General features: G+C 45.2%; 1 protein-coding gene across 14 annotated transcripts in view; it reads right to left on the bottom strand.

Moving 5' to 3' along the window:
• Positions 1–304: 304 nt before the first annotated feature.
• Positions 305–25,907, bottom strand: part of CACNA1C (calcium voltage-gated channel subunit alpha1 C) — a 498,259-nt gene continuing 472,656 nt past the window's right edge. For 7 of the 14 annotated variants that reach the window (XM_074826100.1, XM_074826102.1, XM_074826108.1 and 4 more), the window contains 11 exons: positions 22,683–22,785; positions 20,336–20,437; positions 18,780–18,907; positions 17,500–17,649; positions 16,198–16,550; positions 15,286–15,312; positions 13,777–13,905; positions 13,188–13,297; positions 11,166–11,269; positions 7,993–8,316; positions 305–7,724 (listed from right to left, as the gene is read on the bottom strand). In XM_074826100.1, coding sequence (XP_074682201.1) covers positions 7,428–7,724; positions 7,993–8,316; positions 11,166–11,269; positions 13,188–13,297; positions 13,777–13,905; positions 15,286–15,312; positions 16,198–16,550; positions 17,500–17,649; positions 18,780–18,907; positions 20,336–20,437; positions 22,683–22,785 — 1,827 coding nt within the window. In that variant the 3' untranslated portion in view covers positions 305–7,427. The remainder of the gene's footprint in view (positions 7,725–7,992; positions 8,317–11,165; positions 11,270–13,187; positions 13,298–13,776; positions 13,906–15,285; positions 15,313–16,197; positions 16,551–17,499; positions 17,650–18,779; positions 18,908–20,335; positions 20,438–22,682; positions 22,786–25,907) is intronic. The other 7 variants (XM_074826113.1, XM_074826103.1, XM_074826109.1 and 4 more) reach the window with 3 other exon arrangements.

A 25,907-nucleotide genomic window follows, 5' to 3' on the forward strand; every position in this document is an offset into this window, starting at 1 on the left:
GTGGAGAAAATACTGTGTGGTTATGCATGAGTCACACTTTGGACATCATGACATGGCAGAATTTCTGTAGTGACAGCAGTACAGAGAGCAGTTGGATTTCCTAAGTTACTGTTTAACAGGGTAGGCTGTGACTGTCCAAGACCATTCTGCAGCCCCTTAAACACACAAGAGAGCCCATGAATGGCAGTGGGACTGATGATGGGAAATAAGGGGCTGCAGGTAGCTGTCTTATTTTCAGCCACTGCTGAGAGAAGGGAGCAATGTCAAAGCAGTTCTGATATATTTACAATATTAAACAAATCGACATTGTTTAGAAATTTATTAGCAATTTTAAAATAACATCATTCCTTAGATAAAAATGCAATCTTACAGGAATATACATTTGTCCCACACAGAGATGACCCTATAGTTCACTGGCGGGCCATTCGCTCTAACTTTCCTCTGTTGATTTTAAAACGTGCGAGAGGGCAAGACGGACTCTGGCACTGATGACAGGCTTACATGACGGTTACAAACTGTACAGCATTATTTACAAAAGCATTTCTGTGGGTTCATGAAAACTAGATATAAAATTGTGGAAGGAGGTAAAGAATTGAGACAGGGGAAGGACTTGGGTGGAGGTGAGAGGGAGGGCTGGGAGGGTGGTCAGGGAGCGTAGGGAAGAGTGGGAGAGGAGGTTTATATCTGGACTGATTTATACTTGAGAGAGATCATTTTACAGCTCAGGGCAATTCAAATGAAGGCAAAACACTTATATTTGTCAATATTTATAGCTGATGATCAGAGCAGGAAATGGTGCTCCAGGGCCTGAACTTAAGAGGTGCTGAGGAACCCCATCTTCCCTGAAGTCACTGGGAAACACAGGTATGCAGTACCTTGCCGGGCCAGACCCAAACCATGCAGATGCAGGCCAGATACAGTACCCCCCCCAGACCTTAAACAGTTTTGATCCTGCAGTGCTCAGTCATTGGTGCTGATGTGAATTCAGACTGAGAGAGAGATCAGCTCCTAAATTACACTTCCACTCCTGAAACTGGACTAGATTCCAACCACTTCTTGCCAGAATTCACCCAAAGCAACTCATCCCTTGCTCTACCAAGCGGCAATTGTTTGGAGGGAGATTTCATAATTCAGAATTGATTTTTAAGGCAGTTTTAAAAGTATCTCCCCCTTTTTTGTGTGTGTGATGCAGCAATGTTTGTCAAAGAGATATTTACAATCTCACTCCTCCTCCTCTGAAATCTTCCCACATTCAAACTGTCAAGACTGAATAAGCCTGAACCAATCACTTCTATGAACAATCATAAAGTTGATGATGTTTAGGTAGTATTGGCTGCCAGTCTACCTAGGTGCTTGAGATGGGTGCAGACTGGCATTACAGCCTGTTTGGGAAAGAACTTGCATTTTGCCTGGCCGGGCAAAATGCAAAATGCAACAGAAAAACACAGGTATTTAATCGTCCGAACGATGAGGCTAATGAATGGTGTCTGAGTTTTTGGGTCTGTCTTGAATAGGTAAAGGGGCTGTTCAAACGCTGGCAGAAAAAAATCTGTTGTTGGGCGGAGTGACACCTGCTCTTGTCTGGGCTTGCCTCAGTGCCACTGGGCCTGGGATGCAGCTGCTAACCCTGGCCTAATGTAAGGGCTGGGCAGAGCGCCATGAACTTCAGGCTGCAGGAGTGGAGGCTGTCTGTGTGAGGTGGGGTAGAAAACCAACAGCATGGGACTGTGGAGATGAGCTCCTGATCCAGCCTAAGCCCTTGGTAATGCTAATGAAGATTCCCTTATTACATCAGTCATTGGTGCTGCTCCTCTCAATTAGCCCTTTAGAAAGGGACTTGATTAAGTTGCCTAATTGTCTCCTGCCGCCTGAGATCTCTGCCATCCACGTGGGGCTGGTAGCTGTGACACCAGCCCTGGGGAAGAGTTGTGCCTTTCTGGACCAGCTGCTGCAGGCCAGGCAGAGTGCTGTAGGGTAGCTCAAGTGGCAGCAGATGCCCGCATTTAGGCAACTGAATCGAGCCCTGTGCCCCTAAAGAAGGCCTGTTTTTTATGCTCAAGTGTTAACAGTTAAGTCAAGTCCCCCATAAGGGGCAGGGGAAGAATGGAGAATTTAACTAGAATGCTAAAGTTTATATCAGAAGAGGGTTTTTTCCATTCCAGTGTGATGCTACTGACGTCTCTGAAAGCAACTGGAGCCCAGTCTGTCTTCAATACAGGACATATCTCTCGGCTGTGCTTCTGCCCTCAGCCACCCCATCTCAGGGCGCTTTAGCAGCAAGGCCATAGAAGTTTCGGCTGTCCAGAAGCAAAGCAGCAACAAAGCTCCATGGACTGAGATCCCATTGGAAACCCTCTGGATCCCTGGGCTTGCTGACCCAGAATAAAACTTTTAAAACTTTGCAACATTCAGAGGAAGAAAAAAAGAAACCCTGTGCGGCTACTGAAATTTATATTCCTTAGACTTCTTTGGAGAAGAGAATACATGGAGGAAAGATATAATCAAAGTTTTCTGGGCCCAGTTCTGTTTTCCACATTCTTTGCATTGATACAACCTCCTTGGCCTCTAGTGCCCTCCAGCCTCATGTTAGCAAGATGGGAACTGGGGCTTCTGGCGGCCTGGAATATTTTCTTTATATGCACTACAGTTTTCATTATGGGAACTGAAAAAATCTCACCACTACCAGAAGCCCCCGACTGGATTCTACTTATTTTCTCAATTTTGTTGTGCTCCAAATTCCCCATTCAGTGTTCTTCTCCCCCACCCTGCCCCTGCCAGGGGGACAGTCACAATGGAACTATGCATATATCAGGATACTCAGTTCTGTCTCAGTAGGGCTGCTTCACTTCAGCTCACTGGACCAATGCGTTTCTCATCTACGCATGTGAAGCAAGGCCTCCAACTTAATCTATGACACAGGTGAACAACCCCATGGGCTCACGGTGCCATCACCTCGTACGATTGTGTCTGTGTGCAAACGCGCATACATTTCATACAACAATCTGAAACTATCAGGCAGAAAAGACACAGGAGCCTGGCTGAGACCCATACAACTGTTATATTGGCGTCAGTCTAAAGAAAGCAATGATACATTGCTTTGGAAATTATCAAGAAATGTAAAAAATGCATTTGCCCTTTTTTTGTTGTTGTTGATTTCATCATTGTCGTAGTCATCAGGGGCAGGGTTCTGAGTCAGAAAACAAAGCAGAAATAGATGCAGTTCTGTACATGGCGCCTCTCTGGCTGTCCCTCCGTGCTGGGGTGTGGTGGGCAGGGTAATAAAACAGGCAGGACCCCTGCAGTAGCAGCAGCATCTACACCATCATCGTTCACATGTCCAGCTGAAGAGGCAGATGATACAGAAAAGGTCTGTGGATAACAAAACTCCAGCTCTGGATCATGAGTTCCACTTTCTTCCCCATCATGTCAGCCACACAGAAATAAGGAAGAAAAAAAAAGAAATGCACCTGGTGTGGCTGGCCCAGTACTGCCTGGAGTAATGAGCAGGAGTGATACAGGGAGGAGGTTTGTTGTTTTATAAGAAACGTCTTTAGTCTGCAGTGTACTCTTGCAAGTTAGAGATGCTAGGTGGCAAACAGCAGATCATTTTTCCCATTCTTTCCTTTCCTTCCATGCCACTCCTCAGCCATCGGATCCTTCAAAGCTTCCATCCACAGCACAGTGATTGTACCCACCATCCACTCCCATACACAGGGACAGAAGGATGCTCCAGGAACTAAACCTGCCCCTGCCTTCCCACCGTCCCCCAGACTCTACCTCACCTGAAGGAGGCAGTAGCTCTTTGCTCAGGCCTGTCACAATGTGCACATTGGAAGTACCTCAAAGGAATTAAAAAAAGCCACCCTCCCCAGAAAGAGAAATTTGCACAGCTGGCACCAGCAATTACTAAATTTAACACCTGCCCCTCAAACCACAAAAGTTATCTGCATTCTCTGCTAGCCATGTGTTTTCCACTCTGCAAGACCTAAGGGGTCTTCCAGCAGAGAGTGGGGTTTCCCCTGGCCATTGTAGGCTCTGACCCTTGAAGCAGTTGCAGCTTTCACTGGGAATGCATGGGACATCCTTTCCACCATTTTCCTTCCCATCAAGAAAAATCCTAAAAGATGACATGGGCTGTCAAGCATCCAAAATATCCATTGCTACCACTAGTTTAGATCAGTACTTTGTTTCTCAGGAGCAGAGAACACCTCTGTCCCCCACGGGGAGGGTCAGATGGACTTTCTAGTGGAAGAAAATGAGATAGGGAGCTCTTACACTGATTTCATTTTCAGAAACAGCTAGGCACAGCATTATTTCCTTTCAAGTAGCTTTGGAGCACATCAGCGCTAGCAGCAGCAAACTCTCAAAGGGAGACACACTTGTGTGCCCATCTTGATACAGTCATGAGGGATGGAAAGGATGAGACTGACTGACATCAGCTGGTTACTTTCCCCAGGGAAGTCTTGAATTAGGACTTTGATGGCAGATGGTTGTATAAATGGACTCATATCTCTCTAGTTTAAAAGGATTTGGTTTTTTTCAAAGTATCTTGAGCTGCTACTGGCAAGTTCAAAATGACACTGAAAAAAGTGCACTGTCAAAAATACCCTTTGCTATTTCTGCTTTATGCCCCAGAGAATCAAGAAGACAAACAAGGGCATTACAAAAATAATGTAATCAACATATGCAATAAATGATGTGCTCAGACATCTGGAGAAGCTCAAGATTTGAATGAAAGTTTAGCTCTGAGTCAGATTACACCTCCTAGCTCAGCACTGATCTGCAAGTTTGTGAACCATCTTGAGAAAGGAGAAAAAACAGCAGTAGTCTAGACAAAAATCAGTTGCATAAAATCTAACAATGCCTGCCTGTTTTTTCAGCCTTTCTCAGGGGTTAAGGCCAAGTATCAGTGTGAGGAAAGTCAAGAGAGGTTCACACTCACTAGTAGGGAAATATGACCGAGACATGCTGTGCCATCAGATGTTTTGTGATTTAGAATCTAATCCAGCCACTAAAGTTCTGGGAAGAGGGATGAGACCGTGCATAGGAATGCAAAAAAGTCACTTAACATCTGCATCTTGACCAGACTGCGGCAATTCTCCTAAGAAACAATCCAGAGCTCTCTCCCTCACTCACCCTCTGCTTTCAGTGGTCTGGACTGAAAGTTAGATAATTTTACTTTGCTAATGATTCAGCCTCTTGCATTTGCTTATCCCAGGATCCTGCTATAATCAGTCAGGGTTAGCTATCTAATAAAAGAAATTTGAAAGCAGATTTTTTTTCCCCGCTCCTTGAATTGCTAGTGCCAGCTGAATACATAGGATGGATCTGCCAAATGGGCTTGGGGGTCTTGTCACCCTCGAGGGGGTTGAGACCTTTAGAGAAACTGAGCAAAAAGAAAGAGAAGAAAGCCTGAATAAAATGTCCCAGTCTCGGGAAGAAAGATTCTTTACCAATAAAGTCATCGTGCATGTTTAAAGGGAGTGAGGAAGAAGGAAAATGAACACAAGATATGCAAAATCAGTAACGTTCAACCTGTCAGTGGATTGCAGAATAGTTACTTACACCAGGTACACTTTGTTCATTGTACAAATTAAAAAAGGAAAAAAAAATAGTACCCCTTTACCCAACCACACGTAGAAAAGCACTTAAAAGTTCAAAGGTAAAGCTTGGCACATTCCAAATACGAAATGATTCACCTGACATGCAGCAAAATATACAAGAAGTGATTGTTTTTTTCTTTTTTTTTTTTAAACAAACTTAATTCAATTCATTATCTTTGCTTGGCACAATTGCAATTCATTTTAAAAAAATATTTGAAAAATACTGAAACTGACCTGAATTCAAGTATAACGGTTTCTTCAACAGAAACATTATCAATGCAATAAAACATCACACGGAATATATCGAAGCGTAACGCCTTCTGGTTTTTTTTTTTTTGTTTCCCCCCACCCCCGCAATTTTTCTCTATACAGTTTTAATGCCAACACAACTTACAATTGTATTTTAAAATTAATATTATTGCATTGTTTTTGCATATCTTGTGGAACAGAAAATGCAAAGAGTTACTGATTCCCCTTTCAGAAGCAGAGACAGTGGTTTGTTTTTGCATTCAAATGGCCCCAGATACAGATCTCCTGCAGCTCAAACCAGGATGTGGAGAACTGCATGCACTTACACACACACGCGCGCGCACGCACACTCGCTCGGTATTGCTCCCACACTCACAGATATACTTAGTACTAAAAAGAACCCAAATCAATCACTCAAATGTGCAAGACTATATCAAGTGCATTGCCTACTATCTTTAAATTATAAAACAACAAAAAAAGGAGGTTTCAATTACTAGCAAATAAAATTACAAATTGTCGGTGTACATAATGGTTGGTAAAACCCATCTATCATTATACTTCTACCAAATTTCAATGGAGAAAAAAACCCAGTTTAAATAATACAACATGATCAAACCAATGTAACATTTGCGAAGGTGAAAATAAACCAAAACAAAAAGGTAGGTGATTACAAAACGTTGTAAACACTCCCTTCTTCCTCCAAAAAAATAATAATAAAATAGTCAAAATAAAAACTGCAACATGCTTTCAAGAAAATATCAAACTGCAAAACAAGGAGAGATCTACACAAGCCCACCACCACCTCAGCAACTGCGGGCAGGTCGGCTCAGCCCTGCCGCAAAGCCTGCTCCCACTCTCCCACTGGCTGGCACGGCTGTCTGTCTGAGCTCTGATTGGTCGGCAGGAGACTGCCTGAGCTCGGATTGGCTGGCAAGTGACTGCTCGAGCTCTGATTGGTTGGCAGGATTGGCTGCCTGAGCTTGGATTGGTTGGCAGAGACTGCTGCCTGGGAGTCTTGGCAGGGTTGGGCAGCGCTGCCACCTGCCCCTCGGGCGCCCTCGGGCTTCTTCTGCTTCCTCCTCCCCTTCACGGTATGGGAATCCACAGCAGAAGAAGTCCTCCTCTCCTTCCGAATCAAAGGGCCTTGGCTTTATGGAGACGGTGAGGCTCATACAGAATATGTGCAAAATGATTTTTACAAGCAAAGTTGAAAGACACCCGTTTGATGCAGGGTCCTTTTGGCTAGGGCCATCCACAGGAAGCTGAGGTTCCCCTTCGTGCTCCGGAGGCAGTCGTCGTTCCTTGTGCAGGGACTGAAAAAAAGAGGGAGCTGGCTCTCCTCCTCTTCCTCCTCCTCCTCCTCCTCACTCTTCCTTCATGGACACGTGCTGGGGTTATATCCGCTCCTGAAAAGCTTTCTTACACCACCCAACTCTGCGACTCGTCCCAACAGAAATGAATGAAGAACGCTGTTCCGGTTACTCCAGGTCACGAGAACAGTGAGGCACTTCTGAAACAAACCCATTAGGAACATTGAAACAAATAAAAAACCAGCATCGCTTCCAGCCCTGGCAACTACAGGCTGCTGATATAAATCCTGCTGTCCTTGAGCTCCTCCTGACTTTTTCTACAATCCGGGTTCTGCACCTCTTCCTCTTCCTCTCCTGCACTGTCCTGCCCTGGGTCCCTGCAGTTAACAAAAGGCAAGAGGTTGCCATTGGGGCTTTGCTTGCTGTTACCATTGAGAATGTTGTCTGCTGCATTTTCCATCTCTTCTATCGTCATGTCACAGGCATCTGCGAGCTCCTGGGTTGTGACCTCAATGAACTTTGGATCTTGAGCAAACTGCATCAGTCCTTCCGAAATCAAGACCTTCAAAAGCAGGTAGGGAACCAGAGACAAAGACATACGTTAGTACTCTGCATCATCAATGCTGTTGCACCCCTAACACAACCCTCTTTACCACTCTATTTTCCCCAGTGGCCCTCCTCCCATTTATGCTGCTAACTCCTGCTTAGAGATGGTCTTTCCTACTCCTGGCATTGTGGGCAGCAATATATCTGTTTCCCCGCTCTTCCGAGGGCTGCATTTCTAGTTGGCCTTGACACTGCCCATGTCCTTCATGACTCTGCAGTCTTACCGCTTCGACCAGGCTGCCAGCGCTGCCGTGAAACTGCCTGCTGCTCCCTCCGGTCTGGCTGGGGATGGTGAGAGAGACCGGCCTGGCTCTCCTTGGGCTGCTGCAGCCGGTGTTGTCAGGGTACCGAGATCCGCAGTGTACTGATGGGAAGCTGCTGTTGAGCTTCTCACTGGACTCTGCCCTGTCGAGGCGCAGAGTCGGGATGGTCTGCTGCGGCCAGCCACGGCTGCAGGGCGTAGCGGGGGGCGTAGCACACAGCCGAGAGAACATGGTGGGGGAATGGCTTCGCTGGAGGAGGGGACTCAGGCCGGCCACTGCTAATGCCTGTGGACAGAGGAGGAACAAGACAAGTGAGAGCTTGCTCTTAGCAGCAGGACTGGCACATGACAGTTCTGGAGAAACTACCTGAGAAAGGCCTGGAGTGTCCTGAGGCTTGTGAAAACAGCCGCCAGCTCCTGGAATGGTTTAGCTGTTTCCTGTGAACTCATTTTGCAAGCTTTCCTTTAAATGGTGTATCTTGCACTAGTGCCAAGCACCAGACTGTGAACTTTCACGACTGCAGTTCTTCAGCCTTGGAGCCATTGCACCGACAGGAGGGATGCAGCTCTGCTCCCCACAGCCTTGCCAGAAACACCACCTCTTCTCCAGTGGGTGAGACAGCATTCATTTTCCCACCACTGCCACCACCCATACTGCTAGCTTTTACTGCCAATTGCTGTGTTTTCTCTAAGTGTCTGCTGTGGAACCTGTACAAATACCAGATGTGCATTTCAGATGTGTTTGCAGTTGGCAATAACTATAAATCCACCACTGGATTTTAAGGGATCTGCTGTTGGTGGGAGGATCAATATCTGATGATTATACTTCAAGTCATCCAGTCCTTCTGTAATCATATACACAACCTCTGAGTCATCCAGCCTCCTTTTATAACAAATTTGCTTTTGCCAAGAAAGGTTGGACCAGATGATCCTTGAGGTCCCTTCCAACCTGGTATTCTATGATTCTATGAAATTTCTTAAGCAGCTTCTTGTTGCACAGGGCTGATCTGATGCCTTATTCATGGTGACTGCTGCCTTGTTCCATAAGCAATTCTGTCAAAGTCATAAGCTCGTCTCACAGAGGTGACTGCTGCCTCGTAAGAGCAAAGAAATAAATGCATAGAAAATACAAAAGCATGTGGATTGTGTTGCAGAGAATCCTCTTGTTTGAGCTGGGGTTAGTTTCACACAGTTTCAGCTATCTGAAGGCTATAGGTTTAGACTAAGCTGTGTAGAGACACCTCTCTTTGGTACCTGCCTGAAAATGCTATCTGGAGGACAAGACTTAGACAAGACTTATACTTGCCCTTTGGAGATGCTCTTTACCTCTGTTGACCACTGTGGGACTGAACTGACTGTTTCAAACTAGAGAGCTAACTTTAAGATATCTAAAGTTCAGTGGAGCTTAGTCCATCTGCCACTGAAATCTTTGGGAACTGACAACCATGCTGTGCTGATGAGTTCAGTGACAGATGAACAAAATAATTATTAGTCACCTACAAGGTTCACCAAGATTTTCTCATGAATTAGATGTCAGACACCTATTAAATTTCAGTGAGGAAGAAAGCCCTTAAAAATTCATCTGTATAAGTCATGCCCTGCAGGCTATGATGGCCTTAGCACATCCCTTAAACTGCCAGGACTTCAAGGAGAGCCCTAGATCTGTCAGGCAGGACAACTGAGCCGTTTTTTCAGCTTGTTGGCAGAAACATATACAAGGTGTTTTATCCAAAATGTAAGGTTCTGAGGAAGTTGAAAGAAGCTCTTAGGGATTTCTTTGAGCTTCAGCTGCATATATTTACATATCATGATGTATGAGTATTTTGTGAGAATACCCCTTCAAGCATTCATGAACAACCAACTCCATTGCACTTAGCAGAGGCAACCTTTCCACTTTATGTTCTTGTTTTAAGCACTGTTGAAGGCTAACATTTTTGTAAACATATGAACACTGCTGAGTGTTGCCAGCTGGAGGCCAGATGCCTATTTCAGGGTAACCCTTCAGTCTGGGTGAGTGACACTGGGGTGGGTAAGCCCCATCCCTCTAGCGTTGGAGCTGTATTCTGGGATGTGGAAGGATGAAGTAGCTCCATCCTCTTTGTACAGGTTGGAGGGAGGTGATTCAGCTAGCTGGGTGGGCTGAGAGGGTGGGAGGCATATGTCTGGTCTGCTGTGGGAGGGCAGGAAGCCTCAGGAGGGCTGTTGATGTGGGGAATGCAGGAAGCTGTTTTCTGCCCACTCCTCCCTGACCCAACACATTTGCAGGTTGTCCCTGACACAGCTGTAACTGCTTTCTAGAGATTGACCCTTAAAGGATAACTGGCTGGGAGCTGAGGCGAGAAAAGCCTCAAGCATGCTCATCTCGCATTCTTCTGCTCTGTCTTCTTATTCCTCCCACCCCTGCCACGGGGCATTTTCAGCCCCTGTGACAGCCTAAGGAGGTGGGAAGGCCATTCTGCCCTGCCCTAGGAGACTGCACAGAGTAGGATGCCCCACTTGCAAGGCTAGTGCCACCATCTGCACTTGTTTCTTTTATGGTGACAAAAAGTGGCATCATCAAACTAAGTGGCATCATCAAACTAAGAGACACTACTTTGGACTATGACAGCTGGCTAATCATCTAGGTACGTGCCTTGGCATACATTTGCTAGGCTGCTGAATACAGTTACAAATCAGCTTAAGAAGCTGATTAATTACATGTAATCAGTTTAGGTTTTAAAATGATTAGTTACAGTTACTGGTTACCTTTAATTAACATGAAAGTAGACCCTGAACATTTTATTCCTATATATACTACCATCAAAGCCAGTGTAACTGCACTGCGGCATGCAATTTGGGCAGCTATTTTTATCTTTTAGCTAGCTTTTTATTTTACTCTTTCATGGACATCAAAAAATGATAACTCTGCTGACTCAAAAGGATGTGTTCCTGTAGCATTCTTCTGGGAATGATTAAAAATCCTGAAAGCAGGAATGAGCATGATGGCAAATACAATTTCTAAGAATTGAACCTTTGATATGGGTGAGAAACTATCCCAAATGGTCTTTAAAAAGTTGGTTGGGATACAATGTGGGGGCACTGCAGATGGTAGGTCTCAGTTATATTGCTGGGCCCTTTGTAGTTATTAGTGCTTACCTGATGATGTACCAGATGCAAAGGCAGAACTGTCTTCTGCGAAACATCTACGCCCTGGTTCTTCTGTCTTTTCAGACACTCTAAGTGAAAAGATGCTCTTCGACCTGAAACAGCAATCACACACAGCTGTGTCTATCAGTCATAATACACTACAGGTAATCTGTTTTCAATTTCTTTTAGTGCAGTCCCACTGGTGATACAGCAAAGACACCCACATTTCAGGCTCTGTCCACTTTCCCTCAACACTTTGTCCTTTCCAAAGCAATAGTATTTAGAAAAAGCAGTCACCATCATGGACCAAGTAGCACTACCTTCTAAGCAAGCTGCAAGATAAAATTCTGGATGATGATTTTTACTTTTCCTCTTTTAAAACACTGTCCTAATAGATACCATGCAGCTGATTTCCCTCCTAAGCAGCGGAAGTGTTCTCAGACCTCTCTGGTTCAGGTAAAGCCTGCAGCGGGACTGATGATGGCAGCTGAGGCTCTGGTGCTGTGCTTGGCTGTACACAACATGCAGGAGGGGACATGAGGCTGCTCAGGTGACATCGGCCTCCCGCTTGCATGTGATCTGTGTCCCTTAGCTGCCAGACATACCACAGTTTATGAGGCTGTGTCTATAGCAATGTCAAGTGGAAGTGAATTAATCAATGGTTGAATTCACTGGTGAATAGAAGACATGAAGCATTTTCAAAATTTGGAAAGAAGGGAAGAGAAAAAAGCTTTTTTCTCTTGAAAAAAAAAAAAAAGATTTCAGGGGGAACTGTTGAAACAGTTGCATTGTTTACTTGCTATAAAATTAAACTTTACTACTGTAAATATGAGAAAGGTGCTCCCTATGCAGGAATTTAAAAGTACTGTGAAGCATGTTTATGAACAAGTGCCAGGCTTTACTTCTAAAGAATGGCAAATCCAGTATTAAAGATAGAGCTGCACAGCACACTAAAATATTTTGTGGACTTCTTGATCCTCTTGACATTTTTCTAAAGAAGGAAAGAAAATTAGAATTCTGAAAATAGTAAGTATCTATAATATTTATTTGTTGAGAAAAGGCCCTAACCCAGAGAATGAATGCCACAATGCAGATAAAATGTATTTCCTGAGTATGACAGCACTGTATAAATATACACTAGAATGTAGTTAATGAAGCACTGTATCAAGGACTTACTGCTAATTTGGCCTTACAGATAGATATAGGAATTGTCATTGCCTAATATTTTAAGTTTTGAAACAAAATAAATGCTTTTAAAATACTCAATTGTACAAGCATCCTGAAGGATTTGAGTGAAGACTCAGTAGCCTCACTTTAAACATTATACTACCTCATCTGTCATTTTTGTTTTGTAAGAATATATTTTATGTACAAGATTCGTTTTAGTTTCTCCCCCAGATGTCCTTTTTCTCCACACCAGTACTCAGGAAAAAGGCTGAAAAATATTCTACATAAAAGAGCTCATTTTCTTTCAGACTCCCACATTTGTCCTGCTACTTTCATAAAATCTTGTGATTCATGGATTTCACCTGAGCATAGTCTGCACACTCGAGCAATTGAAAATCTCCAGGTACAATTAAAGCAGAAAGCAAATTTGTATTGTATTAACTTAATCTGAAATTCACTGTTTTCCTCATAGTGGACAGAAGACAACCTCTCCTTTCTCCCTGCTGAACACACACAGAACAGAACACCATATACTCAAGGCTCGCCCATTCGGTGACTCCCTGGTGATTGTTTGGAGAGTCTACATCGCACTAATAAACTCCCCTAATTCACGGGAGGGCTTAATCAAACAGATCACAAGGACTATCCAAACAGCCACAGATTCATCTATTGACTGAGCATAAAGTCAGTAGAGTCATGTGCATGATCAGGATCATATGCATGCCGTGGGATTCCTGGTCTCATGAGCTAAATGCAGCAAACAGCAACACCCATGCCCACACATGCTGGGATTCCTCCAGCAAGATGTGAGAACTCAGTTGAGGCAGAGGAGAGCACAGCCTGCATGTCGTGCTGGGAGGTTACCTAGTGCTGAGGAGCACAGAAACCCTTTCTTCGGAGAATGCCGGGTGTCCTCTCCTTTGTTGTTTTCTGGTGGAGTAAGTTGTCTGTTTTCATCATCTTGGTATGCGAGCCTGTAAAGGAGAACAGAGGGATTCTACAAAAGCAGCCGATATTGGACAGAATAACCCCTCTTCCAGCAGGGAAGCCAGGAAGATCATGCTGTCAAATGGATGCAATAGCGAGCTAGCTTCAAGCTGTAACTGTTCCAGGAGCAGTAACAAGAGACCATGAGACAGAGAATGCTCTAAAGATGAGATCTGGGAATGTTAGATGATAGAAGTGAATGTGGGGGGAGGCCCTGCAGATCCAGATGTCTCATTCAGAGGAGAAGGAAAATCCTAGGTGAAAGATATCCTTTTCAATGTTACTTCTCAGTGCTGAACTTAATTTTTTAAAATTATTTTCTGATATCTGAGTTCTCTGACTAAAGACCTCTGGCCTTATCCCATAAATTGAAATATTTGTAGAAAAATCTCTTGTTACCTCTTCCCACCTCTCCCCCTTAATTAAAGAACCACCCGAACATCTTGACTAAAGCTGCAAAGCTCACATTTCGGTAGAGAGCAGACTTGGTTCACTACAGTACTCAATGTCTTCATTCAAATTTTCATCATAAGTCTCATCCTGAGACACTTCCTCTTGGCAAACAATTGCCAGCTGGCTGTCTCTGGAACTGGAGCTAATGAGCAAAAAAGACAAGTCAAGATATGGAGATGGTAAAGACAACCTGTTAAAAAGACAAGAATGACAGGCTCCATCTGTCTCAGTTTATTATAATGCTGAAGAGCTATCATAGAAAAATCAATGACTGAACAGAGCTGCAGAGTTCACAAATACAAAGCAACAACCTTTGTCTGTGTCCTCTTTCAGAGGAAGAGTTTCTTAAATCAATGCTGAACAATACTGTAAACATATTATTGTCATTTGTGACTACATGTACTCTATAAATATGCACATCACACTGACCACATTTCCAAAGATATAACTCACTGAACTTGAAGTAAAATCTGAGATGGGCTCTTGGAAATACAGCTTTTTCCCTTGTTGCAAAAGCCTTGGTTACGAATTTCAGAGAAGCCTCCTAGACACTAACAGTAATCCTCTCAGCTCAGTGGTGTATGGTCTCTGCCTCCTAAATCCATTACTCTGCACCATCTCTCCCCTCTTCCTCCTGTTCACGCTCTTGTTCCTTTCTGTCTTTTCCATCTTCCATCCCCTTTTTCTCATCACTAACCGCAGAGTACTTCTACTGAATTCAGCAGGATCTGTTCAACCCCTTAAGTGTGACAGCCCTTAATTCCCCGCTTGCCTCATCTTTGTCCCTCTGTTTCACATCTCAGCCCTCATACTTCACTTAATTCTGAGTTTGTGTTTTCTGAGGAGTAAAGTAAACTCTGATGGTAGTGTGAATCTTTGAGATACTGACATGGAGGTATTGGAGCCAATGTCAGTCTGTTACTAGCATTTACAGAAGAGAGCAGTGTGGCAGTTTTTTTTTTTTTTCATCTTTTGGGGATTGGATAGGAAACATTATTTTATTATTTGGTTTAAGTAAAAAGCATTGGGAGAAATGTGCATATGCATGGTATAAACCAGCCTGTAGGACAGTGCTTAAGTGACCTTTCTCCTGAGATGGGAGGCAAGTAAATCTGCTAAGGTGCAGAAGGAAGAAGATCAGTACATGGCAGCTCCCCTTATTCAACAGTCTGTGTTCAGCCAAAACCATACACAATTTTTGTATTAACGCACCAGGGTGTACTTTACTGTGCTGTGACCAGAGAGTGTCTAGATGTGTGAGCCCATCTAGAAACTAAAAAAACCCTCCAAATATAGAAACCAGCTAGAAACAGTCCATGCATCACTACCTGACTGTGGGCAGAAAAGCCCTGAGTTGGGAGTATTTTCTGGAGATGTCGTGGTGATCATTACCTCTTTTTCAGCCCTACTGACACCAAAAAGAAGCTCTTATATTCGGTATTAATGGGGATTTGGACTTTCAATGGGACGAACAATGGGTCTTACACCCAGAGAGCATTAGAGCATGAGGGAGAACACGTACCGTCCCAGTGTTTCGTAGTAATGCGTCCTAATTCAAGGAAGGTGTCCGAGGAAGCAAGGAGAGAAAAGAACACCATGTTAGCAGTGTCACATCAGCACTAGTCAGCAAGGAGGAGGGTAGATGGTAACATATGTTGTGCAACTCCTGTGGCCTCCCTCAGGAAGGCACAAAATAGAAAAACCACTGGACTTTTTACTTGGGCAGTTCTGTACCCACTGAATTTCTCTTGTCTTATTGTTCTATTTGTCCTTTGCAGGGGCAGCATTTCTCCACCTTTTCACATTGTCCACACTCTGCACTGAAAAAAATTTTCCAGCTCCTTCCTCCTGTTACTGAAAGGGTTACCCCCCCTGCCCCACAATAAAAATGATACTCCTTTCATATTAGTCATCTGTGTGTAGACATCCTGAAAGGTGTCCAGAGAAGGGGATTTTCTTTGCTTTGCACAGTGTTGCATTTCTGAAAACCTTGCCTTCCTCCACCCAGAATGCCTTTGGTGACCTCTGTAGGGATGTGACCCACTGAATGAAAAACCACTGACTTCCACAAAACTCCCTATCGGGTGCTTAAGAGATAAATTGCAGTCTCTTTCAGTTACCAGTTGATAAAACCCCTCCCTGTGGTGAAGGAGGGATAAATAAGACTCCTTTTGGTTCTAACAAAGGTTTCTTCATGATAAAGCCCAAAGAAATCAAGTGTATTGGTCAGTAAGAGTGCTGCTTCTTTGCAGTGGTCAACTGATGCATATCTGTTGTACTGTGGGTTTTGGCACAAGTGGAGAACCAGAAGGCTCAATCCAGGCTGCAGGCTGGGCAATGTCTGGTGGGTGACTTCAGCTCGGCAGCAGTGCTCTGGTGTTTGCATGCATGTTCCTATACCTGGTCCATTGACTCGCTCTGCTGTGAAGCTTACCTTTTGGAAGGTAGTTTCCAAGGAGCCTCCTGCACACGTATGGTGGGTGACAAGGGGGTTCCATGGCCTTCCACTGTGCTGACAGTGCTTGGGTAGCTGGGTGGGCTGGGGAAACGGCACAGGGCAGTGTTGTTGGCATTGTTGATGTTGGCATTGGACCCTGAAGACGAGTAGCTGCTGGGAGTGAAGGTGGAGTCCACCAGCTTCTCATGAGATGGAGACTCGGTATCTCCCTGGTTGTTGCCAGATTTATTGATGTGCAAAGGTCGCTGGGTGGTGAATGTCTGGGGGAACGCACTCCTGCCATCACTTTGGTAGTAGCTGACATGGTTTCCAAACAAGCCTCCGGCTCTCTGTCAGAAAAATAGGAATGATTTTCCCTTCATGAGTGAGAAGACCCAAGTGTGAGGACCAAAGTGTGCATGATGGCACTGGTGCTCTTCCAGAGGATAGTGCATGGACTTCTCTGTCAGACTAGGTACACGCTTTAGCTTCCTAAAATAGAGGACAGGCTTCCTAAAAGAGGACAGGCCAGGTGCATAGGTGAGGAAAAAGTGTCTCTACACCTCCTACCAGTCTTGGGAGTGCAGCACTGGGTAGGGATGCAAGAACCAGGTAACTGCTCTCTGGTTTTCACAGTGCAGTTGCAAAGAAACATTTAGACACGAGAGGGAATTTGAGAAGAGCACCAGAAACTATTAATCACCTGGAGGAACAAATGAAGAAAGATTTAATGAGCCAGTTATGATTTATATGGTTTATATGATGAGTGGTAAAAGGGACTGACAGCATCTTTCTATAAGGAAAATGCCAAAGGAGAGGAAATATTACCAGAGGAGACTATTGCAAGAAATAGGAATGAAATAAGAAAGAGAAGATTTAGGTAACTTGTTCAGAAAATTTCCTCCTTCCACAGGAGCTCTATTGGGTTTAGGTGTTCTTTTTGGAAGGATGCTACTTGTGCCACTGAAAGGAGGAGTAAACAAAACACTGAAGTGTGCCTGGCTGCTACTCTGCAGACTCTAAGGTGGCTGAACAAATCTGTTCTTCAGACTCTTTGGCCATTCTCATTCTGATTTTATTTAGGTTTTATGAGGGAAACTTCCTTTGAGAAGAAAATGGGATAAAAACTGTGCAAAGATCTTGGGACTTGGCACCCTGAATCCACCACTCTGTTTTTTAGTAGGGTCTAGAAAACAAGAAGGACAGACCAGCTGAAATATAGAATGCATAAAAGAGGAGGTAGCATTCTGAGCTCAGCCACTGGTCTAGTCTCAGCTTGCAAATTTGTTCAGCACCTACCCGGAAGATATCATCTTCAGAGGCAGCAGAAACAGCTTCTTTCATGGCCTTATCTAGCTCTTCTTCAGCTGTCAGGTCTCCAGAAATTGCTCGTCGGATCTCTGGCCCAATGTCGTGAAGTGTGCGCAGACCAGCCTGCAAAACAGCAAACTATAGAGCTTCATATCTCCGAGTGGGTACAGGAGAAATAAACGCAGTGCTATTTCTTCCTAAACACGGTGAAGCCCTTTTACATAATGTAGCATCCCCAGCTTCTAGAAAAACACCAACAAATTCTGTTCTTTCATCTCCAGCTTAGAGAGGGAGAAACTTCGCAATCCAACCCAGGAATGTTTATTGCTAGTCCCCTGGCTTCATCACAACACGACATAGACATAAACCCACAGGCTTGACTAAGCAAGTCTGCATGCTTTCAACTTTGGATTCTCAGATCCACAACCAGAAGCCCTAGAGCAGCCACAGTTCCAGCTGAACCACGTACTCCGTGCCTCTGAAAGTCTCGCCTTTTTAATCAGCAGCTTAAATATGGATTTAATAGCTAAACTTCTGGCATCTGGACCTGGACAGTCCTCAAACCCCTTGATGACTGGAATACGTTCCAGGGAGTCCATCCAGGGAAGTAAGCTGTGGATATGCTGAGACCTCAGTCTGTGTCTGTGCCTGTGTCACAGCACTTTTTAGCCTGCTGGAACTCCAGAGTCACCCTTTGTCCTTACTGTACTCTTGAGGGACATAAATGGTGCTGCTTGTACAGTAAATGCAGCTTTCTCATTCTTTCACACAGCTTGGTAGTCCCACCCAGTGAACATTTAGCACAGTGGTGAAGAGATCCCAGGTTTTAGAGCCTGATGCCCTGCCCGTTGGATGGCCTTGGCAACCAGGCGTGCTTTTTGCTCTAACTGATTTTGCCTCTTGGCAACATGCTCTCCCTGACCCTGTTAGAGTTACTCCCCTCAGAAAGGGTAAAATGAATCTGGTAATAAGCAAATCTCTGCTGGACACTTCATACTAGTTGTCTAAAAGGAACCCAGATTTCAAATATTACTAGCAGATTGATAAACTCTGGATATACCTCACTTGTGCCTTCCACCTCCAGAGCTAAGAGGTGTGGCCTGTGGTACATATGTGTATATCCAAAAGTATTGATGTGGTAATTCAAGGGGTCTACAAGCTCCTTTCCAGTGGGGATAGCCCATTACAGCCCCCAGAATGGTCGAGAGGAAAGTGGGGTCAAATGCCTCTACTTTACCACCCCTGTTCATCCTATTCCCGCTTGTCACCTGCAAGGAGAGGGCGTTGCGCTGGGAGGGCTTGCCCACCAGTCCCTGTTCTTTACGTTTCTTGAACTTCCGGAAATACTCCTGAATCAGGAAAGTGGCGTAGAACTTTCCGACGGTCACCTCGTCATCTGCAAAGGGTTATTAAAAATAAAATTGAATAAGCAACTGATTTTAAATAGTGTATTTGCTAACGTGAGCCTTGCGATTCGCAGCAGAAACCCTAGGCACCACAGTACATCTCTGCTTTTTATGGCATCAGGATGCAGGGCTGAAGGAAGGGATTGCTCCACAGCCAGAGCTTGCTGCATGCAGTCAGGAGGAGAGGTGCACATGGCATTTGGATAGACAGGCTCTGCTGGCAGAGAACCCCTATAGCTATGCATCTCTGGATGTACACTGTTTATGGTGAAGTGCCTCCCACCTTTGCAGTCTCTGATATTGTATTGGTTTACCACACAGGATCTTACTATAGCAGCAGCCTCCCAGTCTGGGTCAATGCATGCTGCTCTGTCTTATGATAGCCTGGGGTAATATATACTCAGAGTCTGGGCTCACCAACAGCATCTGACTGACCACCCATCCCAGACCTGATGTGACCCTTCTCCGCACTGAAATTGTGTCTGGTTGTGCCTAGCATGGGTGTGAGTGAACCAAAATGATCACCTTTCCCCAGAAATGCAGTCATTGCTGTATTCTCACTCAATACAAACTGTCAGTCAGCCAAAATGTGCACTAACTTTTTAGTTTCCAGGTAACTCTCCTCCCTTCTCCAAACCCACTGAAAATTTAATAAGACATGGTCCACTGACTTCAGAGCAGGCTGAGCAAGGTTCAGGATCTGGCTGCAACTGTTAACTAACTGCCAAGTGCTGTTTCGTGCTATAGCCCCTGGAAGGTCAGTGAAGGCCACACTGGATGCCCATTTACCTGGGGTCCCAAGAAGCCTAGTAATTACACTCTACCAGGGACGCTGCATAGACACCCACAGCAATCTGTTACACCAGTTCAGACTGGCTGAGGAATGTCCCTAGGTACATGAGTCTTTGACAGGTATCATAGCAGAAAGCAGTTACATGAGTAAAAAAGGAGTTATATGCTGTAGTAAAGGTAGTTTTGCTAAATATGAAGGGGTTATGAGATGGGGCTGCAACCTTAACTTGAGTGTAAGGCCATATCTCTTATGCAGTCAGATAAAGCTCACATCATCCTCCATTGGAGCTACTTAGCTCTGCCCGCTTCCTTTGCCCCTAGCAAGCACCAGGTAATGTCCAGGGGAGCAAATGCCTACAATCAAACTGGGACAAGATCTAGAAATAAAGGTTTCTAACTCCTATTTATGCACCTTTTCTTCCTTCCCTGATTTCTCAGCAGTAAGAACAGGGTATTCACGTTAGTACAGGCAGAAACAGATCTCAGCCTGATGAAATACAGGTAACAGCTTGTAGAAGAAAGCTTGTCCCCCATATTCCACCTAATGATCATGAGGTGCAGCAGGACATGTCAGGTGGGGAAGAAGACAGAGAGATTCAGACTCTGGGACAAGATCCTACACTCACCACCTGCGGGGGGCACCACCTGGTCCAGCAGCTTCATACTGGTGCGCTTCCAGATTTTCTTAATTATTGCTCTCAGCTCTTCGTTGGCTTGCTCCAGGTTACCTGCAGGGTGAAAATCATCAGAGACAGGAATTAAATGGACCCTGCAGAGGAGCAATTTCATGTCTGGCATGGCAATCTTGGGAGAAAAATACCAGAGCTTTTTCAGTAGTGGAAAGTTTGGGGCAGAGATGCTCTGACCATTGCTAAAGCCCCCTCAGAACAAGAGGTCTTCTTCCTAAAAATGCATAGTTATCTCAGGGTAGGAGATAACTATGTGTTACTGACTGATAGTCTGCAACAGCCAGAAACAACACAACCATGGTGCTACTTGATCCCAAAAAGCAACAATCTCATCTAACACTTCAGATTTTAATTGAGATCCAGTGAAGACTGAATATGATGAGAATAGAGGTCAGTTAATGGGAAACTAAAGCTTGTGGAACACAAATAATTGGTGGTAAAGATGCATCTAGAAATCTGAAGACCTGGGCCTGCTTGCTGCACTTCCCAAGAATTACCTGTTGCAATTCCTGCCTCCCAGCAGACATCAAGTTCTTCACACGGTGCCAAGAGTCTGCCCTGGAGAGCCTGCATAGTGCTGTGACAAGGCCCTAGAGGCATGTGTAAGGCTTTCACTATCCAACTCAGAGGCCTGTCCGAGGATACTTGTGTTTGTTGTCTGAAGAACAGCATAGGCAATAACAAGCCTTTTATGTAACTGTCTGAACTTAGATTTTATATGTTCCTCCAAAAGGCTCTGAGCTAAATGAGATGTTAATCAAGCCACACTACCCCTCTGAGAGCGAGTGGAGCAGATTTGGTTTATATCCTTTCCTTCTTGATACCCATTTCCTCCTAAACGACTCAGCTTCAATTTTATTTCTTGATTTATGTACATTCAAACCCTTTATAATTGAAGCTTTCTTCTCTCTCTAGGTGTACGAAACCACTCTCTTGTCCTCCTAAAGGTGCTGTTCCTGCAGATTTTCTTATTGCTCCCCAGCATTAAGGCTCCTCAGTGTGCTGCACAGGGCTCTGCATGGCAGTAGCTCTCTTAATAGGATGCAGTGAAGTTAGGGACACCGAGTAACTTGCTGAGGATGAAATAGGTGGACAGCATCAAAGGCAGAAATCTGACTCAGGAGGACTAATTCCAAAGTCCTGCCCTAACCACTTACAAGATGTGGTTAATGTTGTAGCTAATGGTTAATGATGTAGCTAAGGCAAGAAAGCAAGGAAGCAGTTTGAGGCTTTAGGTGATTTCCTAGGAGTTCACTGGCAATGACTCTCAGAGTTTGAGGCTAAGATGGACAAGAACACTGAGTCCTTTTAGGGTCTCTATTTCATAAGATACAAGATGTCCTACAGGGGTTGTGGTTGGCTTTTTCCTCAGGAGAGCCTCTTTGGCTGCAGTCAAATTTTGTTTAGCACAACATTCAAGGCCTTAATATAATTTTTAAATTTTACCACTTTCTTTTTTTTTAGCTCAACTATCAGTGTAATCCTGGCACAGCAAGCTAGGGTTCTGCTTGTCTCTGCTTTCCTATGCCTGAAATGTAATGCAGCTACTCCTGAGGCAGAGATGTCTAGCTGTGAATCATAGACCTGCATGCTCTTTTAGACCATCTCATCAACACATGAAGCCAGGTTTTGACTCAGGACCAATATCTTTCATTACAGCAGGCAACAGAGTGCAACAAAGGGGACAAGCTGAGCCCAAAATCCTGCCTGCTTTCCCCAACTATACCTGCTGGCCTATGGAAAGCTATTAACAGCCCGTTTGCTTCTCATCCGCCTTTAGGCCTACAACTTCACTGTCACTACAATGTGATGTTAACTCATGCTAATGGAAGCACAGGGGGAGTTTTAGAGAAGTGAGACCCTCGAGTCCAAACTCTTTTGCCTCCCTTGGATTAGAAGATCAGTGGTAACAGTAGTCAAAGAGTGGCCCAGCTCTGCAGCCAGTTTGCACAAGGGGAGGCTTCTTTTCCTTCCCCTGATGGCTATTTGAGCAGACACTGATCTAAAACTTTTAACTTTGAGACCATTGTAAAGAACATGATCAATAATCTGAGATGATACCATGGGAAGCACCAGCTTTCTAGGTAACTGGAAACACTGTTCTCTCCCTAGAAGATATTATTCCTCCAAACATCTTTACATTGCTTTTTGTACCATGTGCTGCATATGAGTAACTGGGATAATTTTACACAAGATGTCCTTACTGTTGTATTCCAGCTCAGCACACTTAGGTGTGAATACCACTCAGCTACCTTTGTAGCCTTGCAGTTAGCAAGCTTCTTACCTTCTGTCTTGATCCTCAGTGCTGTTCTGACCAATGCAAAGAGAGTGGCATTGAACATGACAGTCCCATCACTGTTCAGTGGCATATTCATGGAGACAAGGCGCTGTGGAGTAAGGAGAAGAAAGAAAACAATCATACTGCCAACACATGGACTTGAAGCATGCTCTTCCTTATGACCTCATGATGCCCTCCACACCTGCCACCCCTCTTATGTGAGTATCCATGGCCTGTGGATTTAGTTACACAATTATAAAAGTACTTATCATTTCCACTGATGGTCCCAACCATGGTTTGCTTGCCCTGGGGTCTCTCTCCCATTGCTAGATACTCTGTTTTCTTCAGTGTGGCTGCCACTTTCTAACCTTTGTTTTCCCCAGTGGCCAGTAGGCATTTGCCCACAGTGTATTATTGCCCACATGGACAGAGATGTGTTCCAGTCCCAAAACCATTTGGCTTTTAAATGACACCATTTTTCTTGTGAAGAGAAAACTGATTTCTTTATACCTTGTGAGGCACTTGCAAACTCACCTGCACTAAAGCTGTGCCTGGTGCAAATGTATATAAACAGAGAGCCAGAATCTTTCAAGTGACAGGCTTAAAGATAGGGGATTAATGAACCTGAAAGCCAGTCTTCTTTATCCAACTATTCCCCCTCTCCCTTTTAAAACAGAATCACAGAATCATCTAGGTTGGAAAAGACCTTGAAGACCATCTAGTCCAACCATTAACCTAACACTGACCATTCTCAACTACACCATATCTCTAAGCGCTATGTCAATCCAACTCTTAAACACCTCCAGGGATGGGGACTCCACCACTGCCCTGGGCAGCCCATTCCAACGCCTAACAACCCGTTCTGTAAAGAAGTACTTCCTAATATCCAGTCTAAACCTTCCCTGGCGCAACTTGAGGCCATTCCCTCTTGTTCTATCACTTATTACTTGGTTAAAGAGACTCATCCCCAGCTCTCTGCAACCTCCTTTAATGTAGTTGTAGAGGGCGATGAGGTCTCCCCTCAGCCTCCTCTTCTCCAGACTAAACAACCCCAGTTCCCTCAGCCACTCCCCGTACGACATGTGCTCCAGACCCTGCACCAGCTTCATTGCCCTTCTCTGGACACGCTTGAGTAATTCAATGTCCTTTTTGTAGTGAGGGGCCCAAAACTGAACACAGTAACCGAGGTGTGGCCTCACCAGGGCCGAGTACAGGGGTAAGATCCCTTCCCTGTCCCTGCTGGCCACGCTGTTGCTGATACAAGCCAGGATGCCATTGGCCTTCTTGGCCACCTGGGCACACTGCTGGCTCATGTTCAGCCGGCTGTCAATCAACACCCCCAGGTCCCTCTCTGACTGGCAGCTCTCCAGCCACTCCTCCCCAAGCCTGTAGCGCTGCTGGGGGTTGTTGTGGCCGAAGCGCAGCACCCGGCATTTGGCCTTATTGAAGCTCCTACAGTTGGCCTTAGCCCATCGCTCCAGCCTGTCCAGATCTCTCTGCAGAGCCTCCTTACCCTCGAGCAGATCAACACTCCCACCCAACTTGGTGTCATCTGCAAACTTACTGAGGGTGCACTTGATCCCCTCGTCTAGATCATCAATAAAGATGTTAAACAGGACTGGCCCCAAAACCGAGCCCTGGGGGACACCACTCGTGACCGGCCGCCAACCGGATTTAACTCCGTTCACCACAACTCTTTGGGCCCGGCCATCCAGCCAGTTTTTTACCCAGCGAAGCGTGTGCCCATCCAAGCCACAAGCAACCAGTTTCACCAGGAGAATGCTGTGGGAAATGGTGTCAAAGGCCTTACTAAAGTCAAGATAGACAACATCCACAGCTTTCCCTCATCCAATAAGCAGGTCGCCCTGTCGTAGAAGGAGATGAGGTTTGTCAAGCAGGACCTGCCTTTCATAAACCCGTGCTGACTGGGCCTGATCATCTGGTTGTCCCGCATGTGTTGTATGATGGTACTCAGGATGAGCTGCTCCATCAGCTTCCCAGGCACCGAAGTCAAGCTGACAGGCCTGTAATTTCCCGGATCATCCTTCCGAACCTTCTTATATATGGGTGTCACATTGGCCGATTTCCAATCTGTCGGGACCTCCCCGGTCGGCCAGGACTGCTGGTAAATGATGGAAAGCGGCTTGGCGAGCACCCCAGCCAGCTCCTTCAGCACCCTCGGGTATCCCATCCGGTCCCATAGACTTGTGTGTGTCTGTGTGATGCAGCAGGTCACTGACTCCCCTGTGTCTGCCTGGATTGTCCCCAATCTCCTCCTGGATCGTGGGGAGGTCGTTCTCCCAGTCTCTGTCTTCTGGCTGAGGAGCCTGGATTCCCTCACTACAACTAGTCTTGTTATTAAAGACTGAGGCAAAGAAGGCATTAAGCACCTCAGCCTTTTCCTCATCACTTGTTACCATGTTTCCTCCTGCGTCTAGCAGGGGATGGAGGCTCTCCCTGGTCTTTCTTTTGCTGTTGATGTACTTATAGAAACATTTCTTGTTATCCTTGACTGCTGAAACCAGATTAATTTCTAGCTGGGCTTTAGACCTCCTGATTTCCACCCTGCATAGCCTCACAGCATCTTTGTAATCATTGTGGGTGGCTAGCCCCTTCTTCCAAAGGCTGTAAACTCTCTTTTTCTCCCTGAGTTGCAGCCAAAGCTCCCTGCTTAGCCAGGGTGGTCTTCTCTGGCGCTGGCTTCTCTTACAGCACCTGGGGACAGCCTCCTCCTGTGTCATTAAGACTTTCTTCTTAAAGACTGTCCAGCCTTCCTGGACCCCTATACCCTTCAGGACTGTCTCCCAAGGGATTCTGTCAAGCAGGTGGCTAAACAAGTCAAAGTCAGCCCTTTGGAAGTCCAGGATGTCAGTTCTGCTGCCCCCTCTCCTGGCTTCTCTAAGAATAGAGAACTCTCTTATTTCATGATTGCTGTGCCCTAGTTGGCCTCTGACAGCCACATCATCCACCAGTCCTTCTCTGTTCACAAAGAGGAGATCCAGCAGGGTACCTTCTCTGGTTGGTTCACTCACCAGCTCTGTCAGGAAGTTATCTTCCATACATTCCAGGAATCTCTGGGACTGGTCCCGCTCTGCCGTGTTGTATTTCCAGCAGATGTCTGGGAAGTTAAAGTCTCCCACAAGAACAAGGCTGTGTCTGCCTTGCAGTAATACTGTAAACCCACGTAGGACAGAGAGTGAGTGCTGAATACTGTTGCAGCTGCAGGGTGAA

This window comes from Strix aluco, chromosome 5 (assembly GCF_031877795.1).
Source record: "Strix aluco isolate bStrAlu1 chromosome 5, bStrAlu1.hap1, whole genome shotgun sequence".
NCBI classification, from domain to species: domain Eukaryota; kingdom Metazoa; phylum Chordata; class Aves; order Strigiformes; family Strigidae; genus Strix; species Strix aluco.